Below are 24742 nucleotides of genomic sequence, written 5' to 3'. Positions count from 1 at the left end.
ATGAATGGCACGACAATGGGCCTCAGGATCTCATCACGGTATCTCTGTGCATTCAAATTGGAAGCGGCTTATGGTAGAGAAATGAACATTTAATTCTCTGGCAACAGCTCTGGTGGACATTCCTGCAGTAAGTATGCCAATTGCACGCGCCCTCAAAACTTGAGAAATCTGTGGCATTGTGTTGTGTGACAAAACTGCACATTTTAGAGTGGCCTTTTATTGTCCCCAGCACAAGGTGCACCTGTGTAATGATCATGCTGTTTAATCAGTTTGATATGCCACACCTGTCAGGTGGATGGATTATTTTGGCAAAGGAGAAATACTCACTAACATTAATGTAAACAAATTTGTACACAAAATTTTGAAGAAATAAATTTTTTGAGCGTATGGAAAATGTCTGTGATTTTTTATTTCAGCTCATGAAACATGGGACCAACACTTATATTTTTGTTCAATGGTACAACCTACCTCTGTACCAATATAGTCAGGTCCAAAATTATTGACAACCTTGATAAAGATGACAAAGAAGATTGTATAAAATATATAATACAAATACTGAGCTACATTGCATGCATATTTTTTTTGTTGAAATTGTGTTCTTTTACACTAATACCATTGCTCAGAGAAATACATTTTGTTTAACAAGTAATATTTGTTTTCTAAAAAAGATAGGGGTACAAATGATTGGCACCACTGCTTCCACCACTGCTTCTGTAGCTCAGCTGGTAGAGCACGGCGCTTGTAACGCCAAGGTAGTGGATTCAATCCCCGGGACCACCCATACACAAAAATGTATGCACGCATGACTGTAAGTCGCTTTGGATAAAAGCGTCTGCTAAATGGCATATTATTATTATTATTCCAATATACTGTACCTCACAGGAACAATGGTGAACATCTTGAAGCATGTGGGTACAACAGACTGGGATAGGGACAGATTGAATATGTCCATAATATAGAAATAAAACAGGTTGTCTAGGACTAATGATGGGAGGACAGCTGGAAGTAAGCTACTATAGTAAAAAGGACGTATGCCTATATCCACATGAGCTTCTATAAATAACCTTATGGACCTATGACAACCCTGCTTGAGAAAGCCAGCTGGCTAAGCCTTATAATGTGACTGTCCCATGTGTGTGAGGGTTTACGCCTATCTACAATAACATTTGTCCCACAGTCCCACAAAATGTTATTCACCAGAAAGTGGCCAATAAGTCACACATTACATATTTGCAACGTGAACCAATGTTGTGGTTGGCCCAGGCACCTACAGTGAGGGAAAAAAGTATTTGATCCCCGGCTGATTTTGTACGTTTGCCCACTGACAAAGACATGATCAGTCTATCATTTTAATGGTAGGTTTATTTGAACAGTGAGATACAGAATAACAACAAAAATATCCAGAAAAACGGATGTCAAAAATGTTATAAATTGATTCCCTCATTAAAATGCAAATCAATTTATAACATTTTTGACATGCGTTTTTCTGTATTTTTCTTTTGTTATTCTGTCTTTCACTGTTCAAATAAACCTACCATTAAAATTATAGACTGATCATTTCTTTGTCAGTGGGCAAACGTACAAAATCAGCAGGGGATCAAATACTTTTTCCCCTCACTGTAGATTTAACATTACACAATGGGCTTGATAGCGAACAAATGTTTAGTCTGTAAGCGGTTTAGGAGAGTGTGTTGGTGACATAGAGAGAGCGCGCGCCTTCGGTTGCGTACGATTCATCATGGCGAGTGCTACAGCCGTCCCCTCATCAGCAGCGAACGCTCCATCTCTCAAGGTAAATGTCCTCTTCCCAGTAACCGAAAAACGGTCATGCTGGCTGTCCTCGCCACTGCTAACCTATATGTTATCGTTGCCTATTTCTGAAAGTGACGGAATAAGAATTCCTGACGCAGGTCTCGTTCAGTAAACACTAAAGCGCGCACGACCGACACAGACAGTATGATTATAATTATATACATTTGTTTCAACGGCGTCTGTTATAGCTTTTCTGTCACAGCAGTGTTTTGTTATACCGATGAAAATATGTAACATATCTATATTTGTTAGCCCTATGTGTTTTGAGATGGCAACTGTAGCATATGACGACACATTTTAGATAACTGCATCACGCCGACGGGATGTTCTGTTATTCGCGCGTCGCTCTTATAACCAGCCTGTCTATTACAGTAACCTGTGTTTTTATAGGCTTCCTACCAATGGCTAATAATTACTATGGGGGGTGACGTTATTTCACAGTATTTACTGCATGATCAGATGTTAAAATAGCTTATATTGTAGAATCTAAAACAACCACAATTCTTATTATGATTATTATGCCTGATATTATTATTATATTATTAATAGGGCCTTTGCTATTGGAGTGATGGTAGCCTAATGTAAATGTAAGCCTTCAGTTCACCTGGCGACAGACCATCATCTTGCAGCAGGTAAAATGAGCTCCTGTGCTGTGCTTAGCAGAGCAGGGAATTCAAGCCTCACACCGGCCCTCACAGACAATACCTTTTCCTATCCTCATTTAATTTATGTCAGCAAACCTCACCGTTCTTTCCAACAACCCCATCTCTCCCTGCTCCCCATCCCATCCCATGCTGTTACTGTTATTTTTTATAACTAACCCTGTCAGTTCAAGTAAATAGACTATATGTATGAATGTTTTAATAAGCTTAGGCTTATATGTAGTTGTTTACAACCTACATTAAGTTGTCATCTATATAAAGTTGTTTACAATGTCCTCCCAGGGCTCTGGTAAAGGTGTATCCAGCAGTAACGGCATGGATGACAGCGTCCACAGCTTCAAGGTAACATTCTAATCATTTACCCTGTGGTAAAATGTGTATAGCAACAAGCATTATTCTCTGTAACACATTTTGATCACTTCCTCATTCATTTCAAGCGTGTGCAAAGGCATGTGGTACAGCAATGGTATAGTAATGTGGAACAGTTCAGATATTGCACATACTGCTACAATAGTAATTTATATTGCATGTAAATTGCAATCACAAGACATTTGAAGTTTGTCAGTGTATGGCAAACTGGAGACGCCATTCCCTCTAACTGCCCATTTCAGTGTGGTGAATCACGTGAATCACTTGCCTTCAGTGAGGAGCCCAACTGCACCATCTTGATGTTTCCTGGATATTATTATGATATTCATAAAACCTCCCCTGGTTGTCAATCAAAAGGTCCAGATCACACAAAGAGAATGGACACCTCACCCCACCCCCATGGCTCTCCTAATGCCTCTCAGTCCGTTAGATCCAAAAAACACATATCCCCCTACAAAAACAACATTACGTCCGCCTCAGCAAAACTGAGTCAAAGAAATCCACCTGAGCTCCTGAGATGTTCATTTTATAGATCCATGGCGGTCAATCACTTCTGGGGCTCCTCGTTTGGCTTGTGCCCCCAAGTCCCCTGTGCTAACCACATACTAAATGTTTGGCCCTTTGTGGCCCTTAGAGAGGTAGAGAGAGAGGAGGATGAGGGCCCTGGACTATCCAGGAGGTCTTGTGTCGTGTCTGCGGAGAATCCACTTTCCCAGATCATGCTAAGCACCACCTGTCAATCAGGCTGTGACCTGTGATCTGCCACAGGCTTTAGCTGTAATGTACTATGCTCTCTAATGTTGCACAGGAAGGAGACAGCAAGGCAGGTGGCAGGCGCAGGTGGTGATTAGGAGAAAGAGAGGGGGAGAGAAATGGGGGAGAGAAAGGGGAGAGAGCGAGAAAGAGAAAGAGAGAGAGAGTTGTCATGGGCTGTGCAGTACCATTTTAAGAATTGGACATTGCTGTAGACCATTTTAAGACTTGGACATTCAGGGCTGGATTAAGCCTATAATTAATTAATCAGGGTCAGAGAAACTGGCCTCGTAGATGCTACAGACTCATAATCGCATAAGGTCTGTAGTCTTGAACTACGAGCACCTCTGTAGTACTGTATCTGAGCCTAGCTTGTATACAATATAGACCCCTGTGTTGTTACTGTACTCACTTGTAGGAATCTGAGTCATGTTTTGTGACACACCTGAGCTGGATGTAGTGTATTTATAGTTTGGTAATCCCTGACCAATGGAGCGTGTGAGGTTACGCTGACCATGGATTACATGGAACTCATTCACCTAATACAGCTAAATCATGGTCTCATGTGCTATTACATTAGTTACCAGAGTTATCAGGATCTCTGTAAATGGGCCTATCTCAGATTCTTCACAGCAGGTCAGAAGTGATTTGTTGTGCAATGCACTTATTAAACGATGTGTGTGAATTCTGAACTAATGAGAAGATATAGAAAATATACTGTATGTATATCTCATATCTCTCCAATTTTATCACACTGAAGTTTTAAAATATCACTATATCAAATGGGCTGGATAAGTAAATGGAGATATTAGGCCAAAACATTGGTAACCAATGCTGTAGTCATTGATGTGTGACTGTGAGAAAGAGAGAGAGTAATCTGACAGCACTTCCCCTCTGTAATGAGATTACGCAACGCAGCAACAGGGCTGCGTTTACACAGGCAGCCCAATTCTGATATTTTTTCCTCCAATCCCATCAGATATTTTAATATGTGACCTTTTTCAGAGCTGATTGGTAAAAATACCAATTAGTGAGAAAAAATATCAGAATTGAGCTGCTTGTGTAAATGCAGCCCAGGAAGGGTAGATCTGAGACAGACCTAATCCAGAAAGGCACTGAGAGCAGCCAACCACAGCAGAGCATTTGCCTGATCTAGAGTAAGTTTAATATTTACCCCCAACCTCATGGTTAAGGTTAGGATTGGGGTAGAGTTATCTTATCCTAGAACTGTGGTAAAGGCAACTCCTACCCTGAGAGTGGTTGTGTCAGGTGTCCTCTGTGGTTGTGTTGGTTTATTGAGTGGCTCATGTTCCTAGGAGGTATAAGCCTGGAGAGTCATCTACTGGCCAGTGGAAGAGTTGCAGAACTCTGAAGCGCCTGATGAGATACAATGGCAAAGGTGCATAAAGATGGAGGAAATCAGATATGACGTCATTGTTTTTAGCACTATCCACAGAGTTATTAAACTACGGCGCACAACATGGTTCAATGCGCCAATATATCAGCACATTTTTCTAAATTGTTTTTTCAGTTAAGAACAAATTCTTATTTACAATGACGGCCTACACCGGCCAAACCCGGACGACGCTGGGCCAATTGTGCGCCGCCCTATGGGACTCCCAATCACAGCCAGTTGTGATACAGCCTGGAATCGAACTAGGGGGTCTGTAGTGACACCTCAAGCACTGAGATGCAGTGCCTTAGACCACTGCGCCACTCGGGAGCCCAGCATCTTGGAGCTAAATGCCGGCATCTTGGAGCTAGAATTGGTATCATGTACGCCTAAACTGTACTAATGGTGATACAAATTTAGCAAATGAGGCATTTGTTGTAAGTCAATAGAGGCCACCATCTTTATGCACCGCTGCTATTGTAGGCTTCATAAACGATCTTATATTGTGTGTTTTATGAGAGAATGTACTCCTTAATCAAATGGACATTGTTTTGACCCATACATTTTACAACAGTGATTGTGGACAATGACATACAGTATATTACACCTAAAGCAGTGTGTATTATGAGTTTACATCTAAACCATGTCCTCTATATTCCCTCCAGGCAGCTGACCTGGTCATTGAGCTGTCCCACAACCACAAGGCCAAACCTGACCTGACCAACCTGGTGTTTGGAACTGTGTTCACTGACCACATGTTGACCATAGAGTGGACCAGCTCTGGAGGCTGGCAGAAACCTCACATCAAGCCCTTTGGTAACCTGTCTCTCCACCCGGCCTGTTCAGCCATGCACTATGCTGTACAGGTAGGAAACACCTTGTGAGAAAGTTAATGTGTCTCACGCTCACGCTGTCCATTCTTGCTGCCAACCTGATAGTAATGAAGACTACAATGGAAATATGTTGGTCGATTTATTACATTTATTTAATTTTGTGTGGATTTATTTAGTACTAAAATAACGTAGGCAATCTGTATGTATTTTAAATATGTCTAATAACATTAATTAATTCAAGGATATGACACAGCAGCAAAGTTAAAGGTGCAAGATCAGGTGTAGGTTTATTAAATGATATGTGTTACAAAATTAAGGATGGCAGAAATATATACAAAACGTGCAAAACGACTGTGAAAACAAACAAAAACACTGAAAACGTCCCAAATGAAAAGGATTAGGCCTAAACAGGTATTTCTAGCAAATATAACGTACTTGGCACAAGTGGGGTTTAACAGGCTGTAACCAGCCTACCAATGAGCAATTCCAACACTGGTAAAAATGTACAGATCAGCGTCTACACTACAGGTATGTATAGAACCTTCCCCATGGCCTTCACACCTTACAGCCCCAATTTCAGTGTCTTCCATCAGGAAATAGACTGTGCTGCTGACATGCGGAAGTTTGTGTTGAGAGCTTAAGGTGAATGTACTATATACTTTAATTGTAGCTCTGATAAGAATAGGCACAGCTAGGATAGTTGAAGGACAGTTGATTGGACATAAATGGCCAACACATGTACACTCATATGTACTGTAACTCACTAGCACACACACATAGGTTCAGGAAGCCATTTTCCCATTCTGATCCTCATTCATCACATTTGCATTTCAGAGAATGACTAAAGGTCAGTGGTTCTCTCCTGTCTGCCAGTCTTAACCCCTGTCTCTCTCTCCTCTCCTCTGTTCTGTGGTCAGTTGTTTGAGGGTATGAAGGCATACCGCGGTGCAGATGACAAAGTACGTCTCTTCAGACCCATGCTCAACATGAACCGTATGGCCAAGTCTGCAGAGAGGGCCTGCCTGCCGGTAAGAACACACACAGTGCAGGCTATGGTACAAGCCTTCAGCCTGGAAAATAATATTATATTTATACTGAACAGAAATATACGCACAAAAAGCCAATTTCTCTCAAATTTTGAGCACAAATGTGTTTACATCCCTGTTTGTGAGCAAGATAATCCATCCATCTGACAGGTGTAGCATATCAAGAAGCTGATTAAACAACATGCTCATTACGCAGGTGAACCTTGTGCTGTGGACAATAAAAGGTCACTCTAAAATGTGCAGTTTTGTCACACAACACAATGCCACAGATGTCTGAAGTTTTGAGGGAGCGTACCATTGGCATGCTGACTGCAGGAATGTCCACCAGAGCTGTTGCCAGAGAATTTAATGTTAATTTCTCTACCATAATCCGCCTCCAACGTTGTTTTAGAGAATTTGGCAGTACGCCCAACCAGCCTCACAACCGGCGTCGTGTGGGTGAGCGGTTTGCTGATGTCAACGTTGTGAACAGAGTGCCCCATTGTGGCGGTGGGGTTATGGTATGGGCAGGCATAAGCTATGGACAACGAACACAATTTCATTTTATCGATGGCAATTTGAGTGCACAGAGCTACCATGACGAGATCCTGAGGCCCATTGTTGTGCCATTCATCTGCCGCCATCACCTCATGTTTCAGCATGATAATGCATGGCCCCATGTCGCAAGGATCTGTACACAATTCCTGGAAGCTGAAAATGTCCCAGTTCTTCCATAGCCTGCATACTCACCAGACGTCACATTTTACATTTTAGTCATTTAGCAGACGCTCTTATCCAGAGCGACTTAGAGTTAGTGAGTGCATACATTTTCATACTGGCCCCCTGTGGGAAACGAACCCACAACCCTGGCATTGCAAGCGCCATGCTCTACCAACTGAGCTAAAGGGGACATGTTTGGGATGCTCTGGATTGACATGTACGACAATGTGTTCCAGTTTCTGCCAATATCCAGCAACTTCGCACAGCCATTGAAGAGGAGTGGGACAACATTCCACAAGCCACAATCAACAGCCTGATCAACTCTATGCGAAGGAAATGTGTCGCGCTGCATGAGGCAAATGGTGGTCATACCAGATACTGACTTTTCTGATCCACCCCCCTACCTTTTTTTTAAAAGGTATCTGTGACCAACAGATGCATATCTGTATTCCCAGTCATGTGACATCCATAGATTAGGGCCTAAAGAATGTATTTCAATTGACTGATTTCCTTATATGAACTGTAACTCAGTAAAATCTTTGAAATTGTTGCATGTTGCGTTTATATTTTTGTTCAGTGTAGATATGTATGTCTACAGTGTCATCATATAATGGACAGTACATTGAAGACTTGAACAATGTTCCACAGTACATCAACATGTTTGTCTCTGATCTTAAAAAATATACAAAATATAAAAATAAACTTGTATTTTCCTACTAGCACTGACTTTGCTGATAACTACTTTATTGAGAAAAATGTACTTACTATGACTGTGATATATGGCTGTCTCACCTAGCTATCTTAAGATTAACTGTAAGTCGCTCTGGATAAGAGCGTCTGCTACATGACTAAAATGTAAACAATTTAAATCTGTCTATAGTGTCTGCTGCAGTCAACTGAATGTTCTGTTGGTTCATATTTTTGTCCCATTTCTCTTTTCCCGGCTCAACCTTTCATCTGTCCTCTCTCCCTCTCTGCTCTCTCCCTCTCCCTCCTCCCTCCTCCAGGCCTTTGACAGGGCAGAGTTGGTAGAGTGTATCAGGAGACTGGTACAGGTGGATCTGGAGTGGGTACCCCAGTCAGACACTGCCAGTCTCTACATCCGACCCACCTTCCTGGGTACTGAGGTGAGGAGATGACCAACCAACCACTCTCTGTGTCCTTCTGTGAGGGACTGTCTCATTCACTCTCATATGCTGTGACAGGGCTCTCCCTCGGTCTAGCTTCCTCTATACTTGTTGGTGAAGTGGTAATCATTCATTTGTGAATAGCTCAAGAGTGTGTCGACTATTGACGTGTGTGTACGTGTGTGTGGCCTGTGTCCCTCTCTAGCCGTCTCTAGGAGTGAAGAAGCCGTCCCATGCTCTACTGTATGTGATCCTGAGTCCTGTTGGTTCCTACTTCAGCACAGGAGCTAAGCCTGTCTCTCTCTGGGCCGACTCCAAATACATCAGAGCCTGGAGAGGAGGGACAGGAGACTGTAAGATGGGAGGGTAAGAGGAGGGACTGGAGACTGTAAGATGGGAGTGTTAGAGGAGGGACAGGAGACTAAGATGTGAGGGTTAGAGGAGGGACTGGAGACTGTAAGGTGGGAGGGTTAGAGGAGGGACTGGACACTGTAAGGTGGGAGGGTTAGAGGAGGGACTGGAGACTGTAAGATGGGAGTGTTAGAGGAGGGACTGGAGACTGTAAGATGGGAGTGTTAGAAGACGGACAGGAGACTGTAAGATGGGAGAGTTAGAGGAGGGACTGGAGACTGTAAGATGGGAGGGTTAGAGGAGGGACTGGAGACTGTAAGAGGGAAGGGTTAGAGGAAGGACTGGAGACTATAAGATGGGATGGTTAGAGGAGGGACAGGAGACTGTAAGACGGAAGGGTTAGAGGAAGGACTGGAGACTGTAAGATGGGATGGTTAGAGGAGGGACTGGAGACTGTAAGACGGAAGGGTTAGAGGAGGGACTGGAGACTGTAAGACGGAAGGGTTAGAGGAAGGACTGGAGACTATAAGATGGGATGGTTAGAGGAGGGACTGGAGACTGTAAGACGGAAGGGTTAGAGGAGGGACTGGAGACTGTAAGATGGGAGGGTAAAGAGACAGAGGCTATGTTCCATTATCCTACAGATCACAAGTTAGGATTGAGTTTGGTTACTGCACACCCTTTGAGTAAAGGCAGGTCAGATATGGCAGTATTCTTTTGAGATGCAGTAAAAATGCTTGCTTTGTAACGTGTTGTACTAATTTATCCTGACCATAATATCCCCACCCTGCCAACAGTACTAATACAGCTTTTCACCAGATTCAACTCTAAAGAGCTTTGGATTTCATTATGACACAATAGGGTCATATGCTAGGTTACTCTAACGAATGGAACATTGTCAAATAATTTGGATTACGACACATGGAATTTAAATGTAAACTGACAACTCTTGTTTGTGGATTAAAATGAACATGAACATGGTGGTTTGTTTACAGGAACTACGGAGCATCTATCTACGCCCAGTATGAAGCAGTGGATTATGGGTGCCAGCAGGTCCTCTGGCTGTACGGAGACGACCATCAAATCACAGAGGTCGGAACCATGAACATGTTCCTCTTCTGGAATAATGAGAAAGGAGGTAATCATGGTCACTTTCAGCGTCATAGCCAATGAGATTAGAGATAATACCTTTGCTTTACTAGGGCTATTGCAGTTCGACAAGGCCAAAGGAAATATAGGTTGCGTTCCCATGCTCAGACATTGCATGCATCAATGGTTGCATGCCACATCATTGCTAGAACATATGACGTGGTTAGCTGATACTTAAAATACCTATCCAGGCATTGTAAGAGCTGGCATGCGTCAGCAACGTCTGAGCAGGGGAACACAACCATCCTCTTCTGGATCTGTTGATATGGACATAATATTACTGAACAGGAAACTGATCTTTGTGTCCGATTGTACAACAGCGACATCTAATGGGCAGAGTGTGTAGCACAGCAGCTGTAGTTTTACATAGCCAGTTTCTTCACCTCTTCTCTTATCTATGAAAACTTGGTTCAGATGGGATATTCCATTGACACTAAATGACCTGTTTAATTCATTTGTGCGTACAATGTTTTTCTCTCCAGAGGAGGAGCTGGCAACACCCCCTCTGGATGGAATCATCCTCCCTGGGATCACGCGGCAGAGCATCCTGGAACTCACCAGGAAATGGGTATGAGAGAGAGATAATTATATAACCAGTGCATTCGGAAAGTATTCAGACCCCTTGACTTTTTCCACATTTTGTTATCTTACAGCCTTATTCTAAAATATCAATCCACACACAATACTGTTACGGTCCGGCACTGTTGGTCCTGTTCCTGCTGGTTTTCCTTTCCCTTTTTCCCTGTGTGTGTTGTTTGTGTCTGTCTCCCCCTGCTGTGCAGTCCAGTCAGAGGATCTAGGTCAGGGGGCGTGGCCATTCTCTCACAAGATCAGTTACATCCAGCTGCAGCTTATTGTCAACAATCAACCAGCAGTTATCTACCCGGGCTGGACACCTCTCCAGCGCCAGTTCGTTCCTACACTACCTGTGATCTCGTCTGTTCCTGCTGCCTGCCTGCCTGCCATTCCCACGCCGCAACCTGCTCTGTTGTCTGATATCCTCGTCATCCAGCCCTCAGGACTACTGGCTCTCCACCCTACTCAGCTCCTACCCCGGCCTGAAGCTACTCCACCCTGTACTGCTTCTCTCTACCATAACACGCTGAATAAACTACATCATAATTCACCCTCTTTGTCCGCGTGTCCGTCTCTGCACCTGAGTCCCCCACCCAAGCCTAATAGAACGAACTGGCCAAACATGGACTCAGCAGAGATGCCACATGAAACAACGGGTGATGGCATACAACGCGCCCTCCATTCACAGGGAATGCTATTGGGACAACACGACCAACTCATCCGGACTCTATTGGATAACAACCAGCAGTTGTTGGATCAAGTATCTCATCTCTCCTCTCAGGTAGCTAACCTGGTAACACTCACTACCCTTCCTCCCTCTGTTTCTCCTCCGCCTGTTCCTCCTACAGTGGCTCCAGGTTCGGCTTCCGCTCCTGCCCTTCGGGAACCCCCTACAACCTCACCCGAACCTTTCACCGGGGACCTGAACAAATGCCGTGGTTTCCTGCTTCAGTGCCGCTTGGTGTTCCAACAGAAGCCCCTGTCTTTCTCCACGGAATCCTCAAAGGTACATTACGCACTGGGGTTAATGAGGGGCAAAGCTTTGATTTGGGCAGAAGCGGCTTGTTCTACTCAGCAGATTGCCAGCCTGTCGTTTGACGATTTTTCCTCTCAATTGAAAGTTGTGTTTGATCACCCGGACCATGCCGGGACCGCCACAAGGAGACTATTGAAGCTACGACAGGGCACGGGTAGCGTGGCTGAATACGCCATTGACTTTTGGACCTTGGCAGCCGATTCCAAGTGGAATGACGAAGCTCTTCAGGGAGCGTTTGTTAACGGTCTAAGTGACCCGATTAAGAATGAACTAGCTGTTCGTGATGAGCCTGCTAACCTTCATGTTCTCGTTTCCCTTGCTACACGAATAGACAACAGGCTACGGGAGAGGAGACAGGAGAGGGGCGGTCGGGTCCACACCACAGGCGGGGCCCCCTCGCTTTCGGCAGCCCGAGCTACACCACCACTCGGACACCGCCCACACACCTCAGCGGATCCCTCCACGGAACTAGACGAGCCCATGCAGCTGGGCCGTGCTCGTCTGTCCCCTGCCGAAAAGGAACGGCGCATGCGGGCTGGTGAGTGCATGTACTGTGGGGACCGCACTCATTTCCTGGTTAACTGTCCGGTTCGCCCAAAAGACCAAGCTCGCAGGTAAAAGTGGGCGTACTTGCGAGTGCTACACCTGACTCAATGCCCACAGCACCCCGTCTAGTTATCCCAGCTACAGTCCAGTTCAGGAATCTATCTCTCCCACTAGCTGCTCTAATCGACTCTGGTGCTGAGGATAGTTTCCTTGACGTCAACCTGGTCACTCAGGCTGAGATCCCTGTTCAGCCCCTGCCTAAGCCTATAACAGTAACCGCTATTGACGGCCATCAGTTTGCCAACATCACCCACCAAACTGTCCCCGTTTCTCTCATGCTGTCCGGCAATCACAAAGAAACCATCCAGTTTAAAGTAGTCTCCTCCTCGGCCTCCCCCCTTATCCTCGGTTTCCCTTGGCTTAGCCTTCACAACCCCCATATTGACTGGCAAAACCACAAGATACACAGTTGGAGCACTCACTGCCATTCTGTTTGCCTTGGGTCGGCTATTCCGCCCTCGGTCGGCTCCCCTGCTTCCCCTGTCAAAACCCCAGACCTCTCTTCAGTTCCTGAGGAGTACCTGGACCTGGCCGAGGTATTCAGTAAGTCCAAGGCACTTTCATTACCACCTCATAGGCCATACGATTGCGCTATTGAGTTACTGCCTGGAGCCCCTTTGCCGTCCAGTCGGCTTTTCAATCTGTCCCGTCCTGAGAGAGAGGCTATGGAAACCTACATAGGCGACTCCCTAACCTCGGGCATCATTCGTCCCTCATCTTCCGCTGTTGGAGCTGGGTTCTTTTTTGTAGAGAAGAAGGACAAAACATTACGCCCCTGCATTGACTACAGAGGACTAAATAACATCACAGTCAGAAATACATACCCCCTGCCTCTCATCAACTCAGCATTTGAACCCCTTCATGGTGCCACTGTGTTTACCAAACTCGACCTACGTAACGCTTACCACCTCGTTAGGATCAGGCGGGGAGATGAATGGAAGACTGGGTTCAATACCCCTCTCGGACACTTTGAATACCTAGTCATGCCATTCGGTCTCACTAACGCCCCAGCAGTGTTTCAGGCCATGGTTAACGATGTGTTGAGGGATTTTCTACACCGTTTTGTGTTTGTCTATTTGGATGACATTCTAATTTTCTCTAAGTCACAGGATGAACACGTCTCCCACGTCCGTCTGGTTCTCCAACGCCTCATGGAAAACAAACTGTATGTGAAAGCAGAAAAATGTGAGTTCCACCGGCAGTCCGTCCCCTTTTTGGGCTTTATTATCGAGCGGGGACAAGTGTCACCAGACCCTGACAAGATCAGAGCGGTTGTGGAGTGGCCCACACCCACGTCTCGGAAGCAGCTACAACGCTTCCTGGGCTTCGCCAACTTCTACCGCCGCTTCATCAGGGGTTTCAGCCGAGTGGTTGCCCCCTGACCAAGCTCACCTCCCCTAAGGTGCCATTCCTGTGGACGCCTGAGGCCGAGTCAGCCGTGAGTACATTGAAGGAACTGTTCACCACCTCACCTGTTCTTATTCATCCAGACACTAGTTTGCAGTTTATTGTGGAAGTGGACGCCTCTGATTCGGGGGTGGGGGCTGTCCTGTCACAACGTTCCCCCACGGACCAGAAGCTCCATCCTGTGGCCTTTTTCTCCAGGAGATTGACCCCTGCTGAGAAGAACTACGACGTGGGTAACCGGGAGTTGCTTGCTGTCAAGTTGGCGTTGGAGGAGTGGAGGCACTGGCTAGACGGAGCAGAGCAACCCTTCATAGTCTGGACAGACCACAAGAACCTGGCTTACATCCAGTCGTCCAAGAGGCTGAACTCCCGTCAGGCCAGATGGGCTCTGTTCTTCAGCAGGTTCAAGTTTATTTTAACATATCGTCCTGGCACACGTAATGTCAAGCCTGATGCTCTCTCTCGCCAGTTTACAGACAATGAAGACTCCAGCAATCCTGAATCTATTCTGCCCGCTTCCTGTTTGGTGGCGGCGGTTCACTGGGAAATCGAGTCCCTCGTCCGATCGGCACAAGAGTTGGAACCTGGACCGGCCGATGGCCCCCCGACCTTCTCTATGTTCCCGCAGCCGTGCGGCCGCAAGTGCTCAACTGGATCCACACCTCACGCTTCTCCTGCCACCCTGGTATGAACCGTACACTGTCGCTACTGAAGAGGCACTTTTGGTGGCCATCCGCCGAGGCTGACGTCCGGGAGTACGTGGCGGCCTGTTCCATCTGTGCCCAAAATAAGGCTTCCCACAGGGCTCCTTCGGGCCTGCTGCGGCCTCTCCCAGTCCCGAGTCGTCCTTGGTCTCACGTGGGCTTGGACTTCGTCACTGGACTTCCTATGTCTGAGGGTAATGACACCATACTCACCATCGTGGACAGATTCTCTAAATCTGCCCATTTTGTTGCATTACCAAAATTACCATCTGCCAGTGAGACAGCCGACCTCTTTGTCCTACATGTATTCCGTCCCCATGGAATACCTGTGGACATAGTGTCCGATAGAGGCCCACAGTTCATTTCTCGGGTATGGAAGGAGTTTTGTTCGGCTCTGGGTGCCACTGTCAGTCTCTCATCAGGTTTCCATCCCCAGTCCAATGGCCAGACTGAGAGGACCAATCAGGACCTGGAGGCTGCTCTACGCTGTGTGACATCCCAGAACCCGTCCACCTGGGCCAAACATCTCCCGTGGGTCGAATATGCCCACAATTCCCTCACCTCATCTGCCACCGGCCTCTCACCATTTGAGGCGGCTTTGGGGTACCAACCGCCATTGTTCCCGTCTCAGGAAAGGGAGTTAGCCGTCCCGTCAGTTCAGGATAACCTTCGTCGCTGCCGCAAGGTGTGGGTGGACACCCGTGAGGCTCTTCTACGGACAGCAGAGCGTAACAAGAGGGTGGCGGACAGGCACAGGGTAGTCGCTCCCCAGTTCCAGCCTGGTCAGCGAGTCTGGCTCTCCTCCAGCAACATCCCCCTGCGCACTGACTCCCGTAAGCTGTCGCCCCGGTATTTGGGTCCTTTCGAGATCGACTCCATCATCAACCCTTCGGCTGTTCGGTTGAAGCTTCCCAGGCCATGAGAGTCCATCCTACATTTCACGTGTCCCAGCTGAAGCTGGTCTCCTCCAGCCCTTTGTGTCCGCCTGTGGATCCCCCTCCGCCACCGCGTATTGACGCACCATCCAGCCTACACGGTGCGGAGACTGCTGGACGTCCGGAGGCGTGGTAGAGGGTTTCAGTACCTGGTGGACTGGGAGGGATACGGTCCCGAGGAGAGGTCCTGGATTCCCCGACGATTTATACTGGATCCGCAGCTGGTGGCTGACTTCCATAGGGACCACCCTGACAAGCCGGGTGGGTCGCCGGGTGGCGCCCGTTGAGGGGGGTACTGTTACGGTCCGGCACTGTTGGTCCTGTTCCTGCTGGTTTTCCTTTCCCTTTTTCCCTGTGTGTGTTGTTTGTGTCTGTCTCCCCTGCTGTGCAGTCCAGTCAGAGGATCTAGGTCAGGGGCGTGGCCATTCTCTCACAAGATCAGTTACATCCAGCTGCAGCTTATTGTCAACAATCAACCAGCAGTTATCTACCCGGGCTGGACACCTCTCCAGCGCCAGTTCGTTCCTACACTACCTGTGATCTCGTCTGTTCCTGCTGCCTGCCTGCCTGCCATTCCCACGCCGCAACCTGCTCTGTTGTCTGATATCCTCGTCATCCAGCCCTCAGGACTACTGGCTCTCCACCCTACTCAGCTCCTACCCCGGCCTGAAGCTACTCCACCCTGTACTGCTTCTCTCTACCATAACACGCTGAATAAACTACATCATAATTCACCCTCTTTGTCCGCGTGTCCGTCTCTGCACCTGAGTCCCCCACCCAAGCCTAATAAATACCCCATAATGACAAAGCAAAAACAGGTTTTTAGAATTTTTTGAAAATGTATTAAAAATAAAAAACAGAAATATTACATTTACATTTACATAAGTATTCAGACCCTTTACTCAGTACTTTTTTGAAGCACCTTTGGCAGCGATTACAGCCTTGAGTCTTCTTGGGTATAACGCTACAAGCTTGGCACAACTGTATTTGGGGAGTTTCTCCCATTCTTCTCTGCAGTTCCTCTCAAGCTCTGTCAGGTTGAATGGGGAGTGTTGCTGCACAGCTATTTTCAGGTCTCTCCAGAGATATTCGATCGGGTTCAAGTCCGGGCTCTGGCTGGGCCACTCAAGGACATTCAGACTCCTGCGTTGTCTTGGCTGTGTGCTTAGGGTTGTTGTCCTGTTGGAAGGTGAACCTTCGGCCCAGTCTGAGGTCCTGAGCACTCTGGAGCAGGTTTTCATCAAGGATCTCTCTGTACATTGCTCTGTTCATCTTTCCCTCCATCCTGACTAGCCTCCCAGTCCCTGCCGCTGAAAAACATCCCCACAGCATGATGCTGCCACCACCTTGCTTCACCATAGGGGTGGTGCCAGGTTTCCTCCAGATGTGACGCTTGGTACTCAGGCCAAAGAGTTCAATCTTGGTTTCATCAGACAAGAGAATATTGTTTCTCATGGTCTGAGAGTCGTTTAGGTGCCTTTTGGCAAACTCCAAGCGGGCTGTCATGGGCTTTTCCTGAGGAGTGGCTTCCGTCTGACCACTCTACCATAAAGGCCTGATTGGTGGAGTGCTGCAGAGATGGTTGTCCTTCTGGAAGGTTCTCCCATCTCCACAGAGGAACTCTGGAGCTCTGTCAGAGTGGCTATTTGAAGAATATCAAATATCAAATATATTTTGATTTATTTAACACATTTTTGCTTACTACATGATGAGTGCTGCAGAGATGGTTGTTCTTCTGGAAGGTTCTCCCATCTCCACAGAGGAACTCTGGAGCTCTGTCAGAGTGGCTATTTGAAGAATATCAAATATAAAATATATTTTGATTTATTTAACACTTTTTTGCTTACTACATGATTCCATATGTGTTATTTCACAGTTTTGATGTCTTCACTATTATTCTACAATGTATATAAAACTGTAAAAATAAAGAAAAACCCTTGAATGAGTAGGCATGTCTAAACTTTTGACTGGTACTGTATATATAGAGAGAGAGGGTAAGAGGGGGGCAGGTACAATGTGTTCTCTAGGGGTAAGACACAACATAGTTCAACGACTACACAGGGCACAAGCTAGGGGGCAAGAGAGAGATAGAGGGTTGAACTTGCCATGGCACTAGGGGTTTAAGGGAAAGTTGGACTGGACACTCGCATGGACATACCACCAGGGGTGCTTCCATCTGCTACAGGACCACAGGCACTATACCAGCGGCTATCACTGGCCATTAAACCAGTAGCCTGGTTGCCAGATCAGATACATGTATAGCATGACAAGGAATCTTGGAGGACTTGGCTAAAGCACAGGCAGATCTGGCAAGAGAGAGAGAGAGAGAGTGAGAGAGAGAGCTACCGTCCTGTAGGTTTTCATTCCACCCCTAATCTAGCGTACCTTATTTGAATAGCTGGGTGATAAACTGAATCAGGTTACAACTGGGGTTAGAGTGATAACCTACAGGAGGGTAGCTCTCCAGGAACAGGGTTGGAGAGCCCTGGTATATAGAGAGAGATTTATAGGGAGAGAGAGAAATATTGTGCAGAATACAGGAAGTCTTCAGCAGAGATGAGTAGCTAAGTGTTTACAGAAGCCTGTCCTTGTATGGGTTTCATTACATATATTTTCCTCCTCCACCTCCCTCTCTCCTCATCCACTTCTCCTCTCCTCTTCTAGGGGGAGTTTAAGGTGTGTGAACGCTACCTGACCATGGCAGACCTGCGCTGTGCTCTGAAAGAGAGCCGTGTTAAGGAGATGTTTGGCTCTGGTACTGCATGTGTGGTCAGTCCTGTGGGACGCATACTCTACCAGGGAGAGGTACACAACCACAACTCACTACCCTTACAACATATGGATAAATGATTGGATGGATGACTGAATGGATGAATGAATGATGCAATCAAGCAAGCAATCAAAACATTACAATCAAGCTCTTTCACATGTTTAGCACTTTGTCATAAACCGCTGAACAGCTACTCCAGAAAGTAGTATTTTTAAAATTGTGTGTGTATGTGTCTCTCTCTAGAACCTACATATCCCCTGCCAGGAGGATTGTCCCCAGCTGGCCTCTAGACTGATGAAGGAGCTCACAGATATACAGGTAAGATCACACCCCACTGGGCACAGACATCAATTCAACGTCTATTCCACGTTGGTTCAAAGTAATTTCATTCAACCAGTGTGTGCCCAGTGAGACACGTGAAATTGTACTGTAACCTCCACTGGCGCTATCAAATTGTAACCTTTTCGGAGGCGCAACTGGCTAAGACGTTGTCAAATCGGCGGTCACGTGTGTTAGCGAAGCAGTGGATCACTAATTCGAGCCCAGAAAGTGGACAGGGACAGTGAAGGAAGCTATACTGTTAGGTAAGCACAGTGTCGTCCGTCACGCACGCAACCAGACATGTACGTATGCAGGCAGACACACACAGCAGATGTGGCCTCTCCCACAGTAATGGTAACAGCTGGATGGACATCAGGGCTTGCCAACTGTCTGACCTAGACTGATGTCATCCTCAGCACACAGTCTATTCCATAGAGATACATACTAGATTAATCTAGATTCTTTCTACACTGTGTTTTTGTATCAGGGCTATTTTGTATTAGTAAAGTGTAGTGTGTATTCTGCCCTGTAGCTTACCACATATCTGTTTATTCTACACTTTATTGCCTTGGTTAAGAGCTGTAAATGGATACTATCACCCTGCCTGCTTACCAGAAAATATTTGCTAGTGGGGGTGTTAAACTGAGTGGGTCATTAATTCAGTGTAGATCTTACTCAGTATCTCTGGTCCTCTCTCTCTCTCTCTCTCTCTCTCTCTCTCTCTGGCCGTCTCTCTTTTATGTGTGTTTGTGTCCATCCCTGCCTCATATCATTTCACCCTGTCAGGGCTAGGTCAGGTGATTATCATTTTCCCTCTAAATCTCCTCATTGCCACGGCTGTGTGTGAGAGCTTGCGTGCGTCTCCTCTGCCCAATCACTAGTGCTGTGTGTGTGTGCATCTGTGTGTGTGTATGTAAACCTTATCTGAGTGTATGTGTGGCCCTAGCGATAGCTTCTCTCCCCCCTGTAGCTCATTGTGGCGCCGACACACAGCCAGACAGAGGAGAGAGAGGGAGGTTAATGTAGTAATGGCTGGGCAGGGATGGGAGATAGAGTAGACACACAGTCCTGAAAGCTCTCATTAAAGATGCCTGCTGTAATTACACAAACCTAATTATTGTCTCAGCCTTTGTGATCAAAGCCAAGACGCAAGAGAGAGAGAGAGAGAGAGAGAGAGAGAGAGAGAGAGAGAGAGAGAGAGAGAGAGAGAGAGAGAGAGAGGAGAGAGAGAGAGAGAGAGAGAGAGAGAGAGAGGAGAGAGAGAGAGAGAGAGAGAGAGAGAGAGAGAGAGAGAGAGAGAGAGAGAGAGAGAGAGAGAGAGAGAGAGAGAGAGAGAGAGAGAGAGGTGGGAAGGGTAGAGGGAGAGACGGAGGAGCCTAATGAACAATAACATCGACAAAATGCAAATAAACTCCAGCCTGATGTTAAATCTGTTGACATTTCATTTGGATGAGAAACAGAATGGCGTGCGGCACCCGCCTCTCCAAGAAGAAGAAGACATTGGGCACAAACAAACGCGTTGTCTAAGACGAGGGGAGCGAGGGATGGGAAGAGGAATGAAAGATGGGTTTACTAACACGGCCCTCCGTTTCTCTTTCATGTTAATTAGAAATTGCATTTCTTTTGTTTCTCTTCGCGGGTGCTTATTTACTTTCACGACTCCGTCCATTAGAACTAATTTACAACATGAGACGTAAATAATTGGATTTGTCTCCACGGTTGTCACAGTTCAGGAACATTCTGTTTTGATTTGGTTGTTGTTTAGTTTGTGGCTGAGTTCGCAAGATTTGCTTGGGAAATTTGTTATTTTTTGTTTTATGTTTTCGGTTGCACCATTCACTGTGTTGTAGCAATGGAGTTAAAACAGTTTGTGACTACTAATTGTTGGCCTGTGTTTTTATGCCTGTTTGACCCAAGTTTAACCTTTGACCTTCTCATGACCTTTTCTCTCCTTGGTTACAGTACGGCCGGACCCAGAGTGACTGGTCTGTCCTCGTGTAACCAAGACACAGTGGTGTGGGAATCTGGGACAAGCACACACACACTGTATATGCATATACACAGACATACATGCACACACACACAAAAGCATGTAGACATACAACATAAAAGCAATACAGGAATTTCTTGCGCACATAAATCCATGCAACAACACCACAAACACACACACACACACCAAATAACCAGACGGCAGTGTAACCTCTATAAATGTGAGCTCTTTCAAATGTGCAATAATCTTACTCAGATTGCAGGATACTGGATGTTCAATTTGAAGTTCCATAGGGTCAGTAGCAATATTATTCCACTCTAACTCCGCTCAAATTGTGCACGACTTCCCCATTCACACACCCTGCCCTCTGCAGAACTGACACACAGACAGTGCAGATCTCAATAGTCTGCCCTGGCGTGGCAGCCCTGCTAAAGGGTTGACATTCAAATATTACCAGCAGAAGATTTCGAGGGGTAGCAATGACCAGCAACTAATGTTAAACCACTTTGACTCAATAGACCTTTAAAAGGGTAATGTTACCTATGAAGGTTATTATGTATTTCAGTATCATTATATGCAAGTGTGTGTTTGAATCGTGTCATGCGAAAACGTTATTTCTGAATATGGTATTTCTATTTTGAATGGAGGATTTTAGAATTTTATTTTGAACAAATATAACTATTTTAAAGTGAGCTTAAATGGCGGAGCAAGTTTCTCATGGAAAGCACGTTAGTACAGCTAAAAGAGAATAATGAATTCATTAAAAGAGGGCTCTGAAAGAACCCCTGATATATCATGTCTTAAGCTTTGAACCTAGAGAGTGGTAGAATGATACACAAATCACTGGTATCAAAGAAAGCAAAGACTAAGTCTAAGTAGCACAACTATTGGTAATATCATTCCATGCCAGTTGCTGTGCACATTCAATATTAAAATGTATGTTATCTCTACAATCTGTTGATAGGAAAACTGACATCTAATCAAACGTCCCTTTGTCACAATAATAACAATGGTGATTTGTGTAGAGGTGTTCTATCTTGGACCAATGTCTGTCATTTACTGTAGACCTGTATTGCCTTGATTGACCTATCTCTCTATCTGTATCTAGAAAGTGAAGCACAATATCTGTTTTATGTAAAGTTCTATATATACTTAAATGTAAGACATATATTTATGGAATCAATGCAATGCGTCGAGTGATACAATATTGCCTATTCTATTGATCCAAATAATAAATACGCACCAAAACATAAGTTTGTGTCTACTGCATTATGTTCAGTACAGTGTGTGTGTGTGTGTGTGTGTGTGTGTGTTTGTGCGTGTGTACCCTTGTGTGTGTGGTTCCCCAGGGCAGGGCACATGGTTCCTGGCTAAGCTGCCTTCCAATGACAATAGGGCTGTTTGGTGGTGGTTCCAGCCCTGTGCCCTGTGGCAGGCTGGTATAGAGCCCAGCACACACATCTTACCACCTTACTCCCTGGTACAGCTCCCAGCTCCCAAGGTCTTAGATACAGTACTTTTTCCCTTGCACTGTAGTCCTTTTTAACTGGCTGTTGATCGCATGCAGGACAGGAAACTGTAAACAAATTCTCCAACATATGGCTGCTTGCAGGAGCATACTTCTTCTTTCCATCCTATCTCCTTCTTCCTCTTCTTCCTCTTCATGCGCTATTTCTCCCTCTGAGGATACATCTCATCTCCCTCTATTCTCTCTCTCTTCTGTCTCTTAGTCCTCTCCATCATCTCTCTCTTTTCTCTCCTTCCCCTTTTTATTGTCACTCTTCTTCTCTTTTCCTCTTTGCCTCCCTGCAGAGTGCCCTGGAGCGAGGAGCTTACACCCACCACCTCTCTCTCTCTCTCTCTCTCTCTCTCTCTCCCTCTCTCTCTCTCTCTCTCTCTCTCTCTCTCTCTCTCTCTCTCTCTCTCTCTCTCTCTCTCTCTCGCTCTCTCTCTCACTCTCTCTCTCTCAATTCAATTTCAAGTTAAGGGGCTTTATTGGCATGGGAAACATATGTTTACATTGCCAAAGCAAGTGAAATAGATAATAAACAAAAGTGAAATAAAATAAAAATAATGAACAATAAACATTACACTCACAAATGTTCCAAAAGAATAAAGACAACTCTCTCTCTCTCTGTCTGTCTCACTTACACCCAAGTGTGGTATCTTAGTTGCCAGATCTGCCTGTGCTTTAGCCAAGTCCTCCAAGATTCCTTGTCATGCTATACATGTACCTGATCTGGTAGTGTTTCTGTGGATTGTAGTATACTGTAGTATTTACTGTAGTGTTTATGCAGACATTACTGTACTATTTACTATAGTTTTTCTGCGGACTGTAGTATACTGTAGTATTTACTGTAGTGTTTTTTTTGGACATTACTGTAGTATTTACAATAGTGTTTTTGTTCTATTATCTTTGACATAGAGGTGGGGGGGCTTTCTCCTTGAGGAAACCTGCTGGAGAAATACTAAAAGAAAATTTTCCATAACCTTTAGGTCTATAGGACTGGGTTCTGATCGCAGAGTTCAGAGCTTCTGCTCTTTTCTATAACCTGTAGGGAACACAATATATGGTCTATACTTGGCATGTAGTTTTCTTATTTATGGATGGCACAAATTGGGATATGGGGGAGGGAAATGTGCAGGGTATATGCAAATTAAATACTGTAGTATTTACTATAGTATTTTTGTTGTTGTTGTGTTTTTGCGGACTGTAATGTTTTTGTGGACATTACTGTAGTATTTACTACTGAGTGTTTTTGCTGATAATACTGTAGTTTTTACTATAGTATTCTCCAGTATACTACAACATTCCATAGTAAATACTATATATGAACCAGGGATACTACAGTGTGTGGTATAGTATTCTACAGTATACTACAGTTTACTACATAATAAGTTACTTTACTACTATAGTAAGTACTGGAGTATTCTATAGTAAACTGTAATATATTTTCATGTGGGTCTCCTGTGGTGTCGTAGCCCTACAACCAGGGACCAGCAGGGACCCTATCCACCCTCCTCCTCTCTTCTCCTCCTCTCTTCCTCTTAGCCTAAAGATAAGATGATGTTTTAATTGTCACATCTTATTTAGACAGCAGTGACATTCACTAGGGGACAGCACAGAGCGGAAGGGCGGGCCAGAGTAATCAGAGGAGATGAGAGGGAGAAGAGGGAGAGAGAGAGAAAGAAACCGCTGGCGCCCAGTCATCAAGCAGCTGCAGCGAGCGGCATTTAGCTCTGAGCGCTCTCCCTCTTCCTCCCTCCCCTCCCTCGCTCTTCTCATCCCCGTTCCTTCTCTCCGACCGCCAGGGCGTGATCTGATTTGACAAGCACGACGCTGTCATCTTGAGTTTGTCCAATTTGAAAATGCTAATTAATGAACTCGCAGCCACTTTGTGTTTCGTTTCTCCGCTGTTGTTGTTGTTGTTGTTGTTTGTCTTCTATATGTATTTTCTTTCCCCTTTCTCCTCTTCTCTTTCTGAGGCTGTAACTTCAGACCCTGGTCTGTGTCTGAGACATAGATAGTGGAGGAAGATGGTATCAGGGTCTTTAGGTCAGAGCACCATGATGAGGAGTCACACAGGATCAGGGACAAACAGAGGTGTCATGATTGAGACAAACGGAGACGTCATGATTGAGACAGAGACGTCATGATTGAGACAGAGACGTCATGATTGAGACAGAGACGTCATGATTGAGACCGAGGCGTCATGATTGAGACAAACAGAGGCGTCATGATTGAACACAAACCTCTCTGATAGAGAGTGCTGGGAGGCCAGGGGTGATAATCTAATGGCAGACAACTCTCTGCCTCTCAGTTTCTCTCTCTATATGTTCTTCTCTCTCTCCCTCGCTCTTTGACTTCAAACTGACAGCTCCAGGGGCTAAGACATAGGAGAAAACGGGGAGAGAGATATAAATATAGAATGAGAGAGAGAGAAAGAAAAAGGAGAAAGGAAGAGATTCAGAGGAGAGAGGGCATACTCTACAGCCATGCCCCACATCGCCAGCAGGTGGCGGTAGCAGCGTACACCAGCTGTGGTTACCGCCGCTGATCCAGCTGTCACAGCATCAGAGCCAGCCTGCCTCATGTTCCTCATTTTCCCATTTTGGGACCTTGGATCACTTCCAATCAGAATGAAAATGGATGTAGAAGTAATCTATGTCATGGCTGTCTTAATACCCTAATACAGTGATGAA

The 24742-nt window shown here is 45.6% G+C and overlaps 1 protein-coding gene and 1 non-coding gene across 2 annotated transcripts; one reads left to right on the top strand and one right to left on the bottom strand.

The window, feature by feature from the left end:
* Positions 1-1661: 1661 nt before the first annotated feature.
* On the top strand, positions 1662-21792 carry LOC121575696 (branched-chain-amino-acid aminotransferase, cytosolic). Its single transcript, XM_041888976.2, has 11 exons — positions 1662-1792; positions 2757-2816; positions 5655-5855; positions 6740-6850; positions 8575-8694; positions 8900-9060; positions 10041-10183; positions 10677-10762; positions 18123-18263; positions 18472-18546; positions 20512-21792. The coding sequence occupies exons 1-11, from the start codon at positions 1739-1741 to the stop codon at positions 20548-20550; spliced, it is 1191 nt and encodes a 396-aa protein (XP_041744910.1). The 5' UTR covers positions 1662-1738; the 3' UTR covers positions 20551-21792.
* Positions 21793-22970: 1178 nt separating this feature from the next.
* Positions 22971-23023, bottom strand: LOC121576087. Its single transcript, XR_006002439.1, has one exon. It is a non-coding gene; the product is annotated as a U7 small nuclear RNA (small nuclear RNA).
* Positions 23024-24742: the final 1719 nt, after the last annotated feature.

The sequence above is a fragment of the Coregonus clupeaformis genome, unplaced genomic scaffold (genome assembly GCF_020615455.1).
Source record: "Coregonus clupeaformis isolate EN_2021a unplaced genomic scaffold, ASM2061545v1 scaf0009, whole genome shotgun sequence".
Taxonomy (NCBI): Eukaryota; Metazoa; Chordata; class Actinopteri; order Salmoniformes; family Salmonidae; genus Coregonus; species Coregonus clupeaformis.
The sequence above is the reverse complement of the archived record's forward strand: the minus strand, read 5'-3'. Positions and strand labels throughout refer to the sequence as shown.

Bases quoted from the DNA above. Each gene is read 5' to 3' on its own strand.
- LOC121575696 (XM_041888976.2), top strand. From the start codon at position 1,739: ATGGCGAGTGCTACAGCCGTCCCCTCATCAGCAGCGAACGCTCCATCT. The intron at 10,763-18,122 runs GTATGAGAGAGA...CTCCTCTTCTAG, and splicing joins TGGAACTCACCAGGAAATGG to GGGGAGTTTAAGGTGTGTGA. The intron at 18,264-18,471 runs GTACACAACCAC...GTCTCTCTCTAG, and splicing joins GCATACTCTACCAGGGAGAG to AACCTACATATCCCCTGCCA.